Source organism: Capra hircus, unplaced genomic scaffold (assembly GCF_001704415.2).
Source record: "Capra hircus breed San Clemente unplaced genomic scaffold, ASM170441v1, whole genome shotgun sequence".
Classification (NCBI taxonomy): Eukaryota; Metazoa; Chordata; class Mammalia; order Artiodactyla; family Bovidae; genus Capra; species Capra hircus.
The window spans coordinates 7019-14075 of NW_017215248.1; the positions used below are offsets into that span (position 1 = coordinate 7019).

General features: G+C 52.2%; 1 protein-coding gene across 1 annotated transcript; it reads left to right on the forward strand.

Moving 5' to 3' along the window:
- Nucleotides 1-618: 618 nt before the first annotated feature.
- LOC108635406 (plasma membrane calcium-transporting ATPase 3-like) lies at nucleotides 619-2106 on the forward strand (the record flags this gene model as incomplete). The annotated part of the gene is given in 3 exon segments (XM_018045561.1): nucleotides 619-700; nucleotides 1113-1326; nucleotides 1916-2106. Coding segments are annotated over 3 exon segments (487 nt in total), but the record flags the coding sequence as incomplete, so codon positions are not given.
- Nucleotides 2107-7057: the final 4951 nt, after the last annotated feature.

The following is a 7057-nucleotide window of genomic DNA, read 5'->3' on the forward strand; positions in this document are numbered from 1 at the left end:
CGACTGTGATTTCCAGCCTCAGTTCAGGAGTGTGGTGCTGGCACCATGGAATATCAAAGGCGACTGTGATTTCCAGCCTCAGTTCAGGAGTGCGGTGCTGGCACCATGGAATATCAAAGGCGACTGTGATTTCCAGCCTCCGTTCAGGAGTGCGGTGCTGGCACCGGTGGAATATCAAAGGCGACTGTGATTTCCAGCCTCAGTTCCGGAGTGCGGTGCTGGCACCGTGGAATGTCAAAGGTGACTGTGATTTCCAGCCTCAGTTCAGGAGTGCGGTGCTGGCACCGTGTCCCGCCCTTTTGCACGTGTGACAGCGGCACATTCCCCTTCCTTTCCTCTGGGAGAGACGACCAGAACACGCTGGTTTAGTCTGTGGAGCTCGTGTGGTTGCTGTGCCCTCTGGTGTTTGTGCCGAGTTCTGAAGCTTCTTGGAGTTGAGGAATGGGTTCCGAGTACAGATGAGCTCCTTTTCCGGTTCCTCACTGTTTTCCTCCCCCTCTTACCTAAGGGTATTGCAGGCACAGACGTGGCAAAGGAGGCCTCCGACATCATCCTAACAGACGACAACTTCACCAGCATCGTGAAGGCGGTGATGTGGGGGCGGAACGTCTATGACAGCATCTCCAAGTTCCTGCAGTTCCAGCTCACCGTCAACGTGGTGGCCGTGATCGTGGCCTTCACTGGAGCCTGCATCACCCAGGTGGGATGAGCTGAGATGGGAGGGATGGGGCTGGGGCCAAGAAACAAGGGGTGTGACGTTACAGTGTGTCGGCTGAGGAGCAAGGCCTAGCGTTTCTGCAGGGGTGTTGGGGCAGGAGTTCGCTCTCCCGAGTCCATCTGCTCCTGTGGGAGCATGATCATGTATTCACCATTAATGCAGCACTTACCTGTTAGCCAGCATGATAAGCACTTATTTGGGGTTCTCTGATCTTCATAAACAGTCTTGTAGAATAGGCATTATCCCTGTTTTACAAAGAGGTTAAATAAGTTTCCATTGTGACTCAGCTGGAGAGCAGGAGGTAGGCGCTTTCAGGGGCAAAGGTGAGGCTGATGAGTGAGGTGAGGGGTCGTCTGCAAGGAGAGCTGAAAGGAGTGGTGGTTCTTCCTGCCAGGATTCCCCACTGAAGGCCGTGCAGATGTTGTGGGTGAATCTCATCATGGACACCTTTGCCTCGCTGGCCCTGGCCACAGAGCCTCCTACAGACTCTCTGCTGAAGCGCCGGCCCTACGGGCGCAATAAGCCTCTGATCTCGCGCACCATGATGAAGAACATCCTGGGTCACGCCGTCTATCAGCTCACCGTCATCTTTTTCCTTCTCTTTGCGGGTGAGCCACGGGGAGGTTGGGAGGGTGGGGTGGGGGCCAGTGTGTGGAGTGCGAGAAGGAGATGGGCAGAGAGGGGCCTGAGAGGAGGAGGGCGCAGGGCGCAGGCTGAGTCAGCGGGGCAGGAGCCTCTTCGCGCACTGGGTGCACCTCTGTTCCCACTCCGTGGTGTGTTATGGCATTCTCTGACTCCTCTTAAGAATCTCTCAGGGGTAACTTTATGACACCTTTCTTTAGATCATGAAACTGAAGCTTAGGTCACATATTGAGTAAATAGCGGCACTGTGTTTCAAACCCATGTCTGCCAGACTGTTGCACGTGTAGTTTTACCACCATGCATTGCCACAAGAAGGCAAATATTGATGGAACAAACTGAGAGAGAAGGTCAGAAATGCTGAGACCAGGGCTAACACTGAAAACGCCTGGTGACCGTGTGGCTCGGACACTGACCGGTTAGGGTGGACACCAACCCTAAGCAACAGTGAGGCCCCACTCATCTGTCTTGACTCAACCTCAGCCCTCCCTGAGAGTGTACTCAATCTTCCGGTGCACCCCTCTCCCAACTAGGTGAGAAATTCTTTGACATTGACAGCGGAAGGAGAGCGCCTCTGCAGTCTCCGCCCAGCCAGCACTACACTATTATTTTCAACACCTTCGTGCTCGATGCAGCTCTTCAACGAAATCAACTCCCGCAAGATCCACGGGGAGAGGAATGTCTTCTCGGGCATCTTCCACAATCTCATTTTCTGCTCAGTGGTGCTGGGCACATTCATCGCCAGGTGAGATTCCAGCAGGATTGGGGTACAAGGTCTGGGAAGATAAAGGCCAGACGCTGGAAGCCAGGATTGCCTGGGTGCCCCAGAAGAGGGCTAGGGACTTAGGCTGCCGGTTGCACCATTTGGGTTTCCCGGCTGGCTCTCGTTTGCTCATTTCTCTAGAATTGGTTCCCTGTATGTCGAGTGCTCCAGTGCATGGCAGCATGTTGGTAGTGAATAAATAAAATTTGTAGAATTCTTTCCTTAACTTTCTAGAACACAGAAATTTAACACAGTGACCGGGAGGAAGGTCTCTGTCTTGCAACCCCTTTCACGCCTCGTACCGGCGCACTTGAAATGTGCCTGCAGGTGCCGAATAGGCGTCTCTCTGTCCCTGCTGCTTTGTTCTGGAAGGGCTCATGGTCCAAATGCTACACGATTCAAGAGCAAAGGAGAAGAAATGGCATGATGCCATGTGCAGTTGCAGATAAGCCTGATGTGGATCCCTTCTGCGGGGCTGGAGTCAAGGGCATGACTGCCCTGCTGGGGAAAGGATCGAGCGCCTTTCCTCTTGCCACCATCAGAGATATCCAAGACAGGTGCCATGCAAGAGATGACGAGCACAAGAGTGTCTGCCTCTTCCTCACTTGCACACTTCCTAAGTTTCCCTTCTCTATCACTGTTGGCTTCCGTCACAGGAAGCCCTTAGCTCCCTTTGATCCCCTCGCCTTTGGCATTAATAGTGTTCATAGTGACTGGAAACTCCCCATCAGAAGGCTCTGCAAAGACTGTTGGTGTCTCTCTTCCCTTCCCCCCATCTGGGTCTCTTCTTTCTCCTTCCCAACAAGCAGACCAGGGTTTGCACCGCAGGGATCCTGGGGCCAGGGAGCTGACGTGGCTTTGGTGGCCTTGACTAGAGGGCTGGCTACCTGTTACTTGCCTTCCAGTCACAGGCTGCCTCTTTGTCTGTTCTAGATCATCATCGTGGAATTGGGGGGCAGACCATTCAGTTGTACAAAACTCACCCTGTCCCAGTGGTTCTGGTGCCTCTTCATTGGTCTTGGAGAGCTGTTGTGGGGCCAGGTGAGTACGGACACAGCCTTCCCGCGGTCGCACAGCCGGCAGACCTCCCTTCCCTAGATGAGATGGAGCAAGCGGCTTTGGAGACCCCCCAACTCCAGACCTTTGTGTTCTGCTTCCCTGTTCCCTCTGCCACCAGGCTTTCAGGTTCTTTCCATCCTGAAGGATTCCAAGCCAAATGATTAGTGCCTGGCACTTCAGAGGCTTCTGATCTCTTCTCTAATCATGCCTGGAGACAGACAAATCCCTTAGCTTCTCTGAGATGGAAGTGGAAATTTTCAGTGCTGATTTTGCTAAAAAGGAAAAAGTAAGGGTCTTAGAAGCAGAAGCATTTACAAAGCCCGTGTCTGCAGTGGAAGCTGCAGTCTGGCTGTGCGTGCTCTGCCTCATGCAGCAGGACCCCCTTGCCGCTGCCTGTTTGTCACCATCACCTTATCCCAGGATAAATGCCTGACCATCACCTAAGATAAATTCAGACTCACGTGGTCTCTAGAGAAGCATTATAGCGCATGGTTCAAAGCCCAGACTTTGCAACCAACTACCTTGGTTTGAATCCTGGTTGTTTTTTACAAACTGCATCATAGTGAGTACATTTCTTAGCAGCTCTGCCTCAGTTTCCTCAACTCAGGATAGCAAGGCCACTGTGAATCATTCTTAATCAGCAACCCAGTTTCCATATAGAAATGACTTAGACAAATGTCTAATACTTTGTAAATACTCAATAAATGTTAGCTATTAACATTATAATAATAAAGCAGGTTGATGAGAGTTTTGATTCCTTCCCTAGTACCACTTTACAGCTTCCCCTCATCATAAATTCTGCCCTGGGCTCCGCTTCTGCTTTGCAGACCCCTGGTCTCCATTGATCGGTGCCCAGCACCTGAGTAATGGAGGCTTTGCTCTAACTGCCCCAAAGTTTCCTCCTAGGACTGCAGCTTTCCCCATAGACCTGCTGGTCATTTCTTCCATACCTCCTAGTTGCCTCCCTGATGAACCCATATCCCAGTTCCTAACACACGTCCCTCCAACCTGCTCTGTTTGCTGTTTGTTTACCAGTGGGTCCCTAAAGCTTTCTTGTTTCATGTACTGTTTGAAACACTCCCCTGGATCGAGTTTCACATGTGGCCATGTGGCCTTGAAGCCTTCCTTCTGTATCACAACAGCTCCTTCCAGCATCCGAAAGCAGCATGTGGACGTTCTATTTCAAACGTTTGGCTCCACGTAGGACTGCTCACGCGGCCCCCCTTTCGCAGCTGAGCCCTGTCTGCTCCTCTTCTTGTTTGTAAAGGAGAGCTGACCGGCAGGCACTGAGCTTACTGAGTGGTTCACTTTGAATCGCAAGCCCGAGCTTCTGCTCCATGTCCTCTGAGAATATGCATATATCCCTTCTTCTGTGGGCTGCCCCATCCGCTTTCTCACCTGAAGCCCAGGAAGACCTTCAGGGTCCTCTCACTGTAGTTTTATAAAGGAGGAATCACTTAGCAGTGTGGAAACTGAGAAGAGGACCCCTCCCCTCCCGACAGCCTTCCCGTCCCCCTTTGTGCAACACACACACACGTTGTGACCGTCTTGTCCCCAGCCATGTTTTGCCCCAGATTCTTGTCTGTGTCCCCCCACCATGTACTACGCATTCCCACCGTGTACACGCATTCCACCGTGTACCACACATTCCCACCCCTACCACGCATTCCCACCCTATACCGCGCATTCCCACCGTGTACCGCGCATTCCACCCTGTACCGCGCATTCCCACCCTGCGCGCATTCCCACCATGTAGCATGCATTCCCACCTATACCACACTTTCCCACCCTTAGCACGCATTCCCACCCTATACCGCGCATTCCCACCATGTAGCACGCATTCCCACCTATACGCGCATTCCCGCCGTGTACTGCGCTTCCCACCCTATACCGCGCATTCCCACTGTGCATCGCGCGCATTCCACCCTATACCACACGTTCCCACCCTTTAGCACGCATTCCCGCCGTGTAGCACGCATTCCCTTAAGAGACAGACGGCAAAATGAAAAGAGAACGAGACAGGAGGAGGAGAATAAAGTGTGTCACAAGGCAGATGCTGGTCAGACACTAGAATGTAAGTTCTCCTTCGAGCGTCCGCAAGCGCAGACAGCTGGTCGGGCCCTGGGAGATGCTGGCCCAGGCGGGCTGGTGCTTCTCTCTCTGCTCTCCCTCCCAGGGAGAGGGGTGTGGGGCCCAGAGTGACTTGCCCAGAGCCTGGCGCACGCGGGCCGAGTGACAGCTCTTCTCGCCCTGATCCTGGCGTCTCCCTTCTGCTGCCCCTGCTCTCAGGTCATTTGCACGATACCTACCCAATCCCTGAAGTTCCTGAAGGAGGCTGGGCACGGCACCACCAAAGAGGAGATCACCAAGGATGCTGAGGGGCTGGACGAGATCGACCATGCAGAGATGGAGCTGCGCGCCGAGGCCAGATCCTTTGGTTCCGGGGCCTGAACCGTATCCGGACTCAGGTATGGTGATGGTGGCCTGTGCTTGCCCTGGAGGAGGAATCCCGTCTGTCTTTATTGGGAGGTGTTAGGAGGGCAGTAGTTCTTGGTGGCCAGTGTCTCTACCCTTCCTAAGGCCCTCTCACTGGGGGTAGCCCAAAGCTCCCTTGCTTCAAGTTAGACAGAGGCAGAGCGGCCGTTTGGGCTCCTCTGAGAGCACAGGACCCCAGCTGCTAGCATGGTCCTCTAGCTTTGGTTTGTCTGAAGGCCGCTTCCCACCCTTCACAGGTAGGCATCTTCCTGCTTACAGTCTCTTGTAAGCGCTAGGCCTAACCTCCAGTGGGAAAATGTTCAGAGTCTTTCCTGACCTGCCAGAAAGAAAGGGTTCAGACAGTATCTCTGCCACCATCATCCCAGCCAGACATTTTACTGTACATCCTCAGGGCTATTAAGCGAATGTAAGATGTTATCTGGCGCGGATCTTTGTAAAAAGAACTCACTCTTTTTTATGTCTCCCCACGTCATAACCAATGTGAAAGACCCATGATGGGGAACCTTATGGTGAAAGTGATATAAATACATCAGTAGTCTCTAAGTGCTACGTGATGTTGTCTTTGTACAGTTGTCAGATTTTCTCCCCAGAAAGTTAAGAGGCTGATAATTTTACTTCACACCTATTTCCCTTCGCGAATCTCTGCAAAATGGGGCTAGAAGCTGCTCGACTGCCTCACGAAGTGCCATGGCCCAGTCCTTTGGCAGTAGGCTTCTTCTCACCACACCTTTCATGCAGAAGGCAGTCTGTAGGCTCCCTTGTTCCGGGGTAAACGGGCCTGGGTCTAGGCACTTCCCTATTCTTACCTCACTACACTCTGTTGCTGTTGAGTGCCTAAAATTTCCTAGTCTCAGGGAACTGGAAATCGCCATAGTTCTCAAAGGTGTTCTGCCAGAGAACAGGGCCCTGTGCACTCTTCTGCAGATATGGCTAGAGATCCAGAAGTAAACTTCACTCCATCTATGAACAAGCACTGGCAAATGGCTTATCAAAAGTTCCTTCGTCAGAGCCCCACCACTTTCTAGGGAGAAAAGCGTGAAATGAATATTCTAAAGCGTAGAGACAGTGATCGCCGCCCTTTATTCCATGACTTTGCTTTTCCTTGCGTTCAGTGTTCCTGTGGTCAAGCTCACAAATGCTGAAAAATATTAAGTGAAAATACCACAAGATAATAACTCGTAAGTTTTCCGCTTTGATGCCATTCATGACGTAGTGATGAATCTTCTACTGCCGCCACTCTATGCCTGCCGCTGGACGTAAATCATTCCATTGCCTATCATATCCTCACTATACCAGCTACCTTGCTCCATTAGCCTTAGGAAAAAATACAGGATTTCACCGAAAGCCTGCGGATTTCAAGGCACCCACTGCCGGGGTGTTAG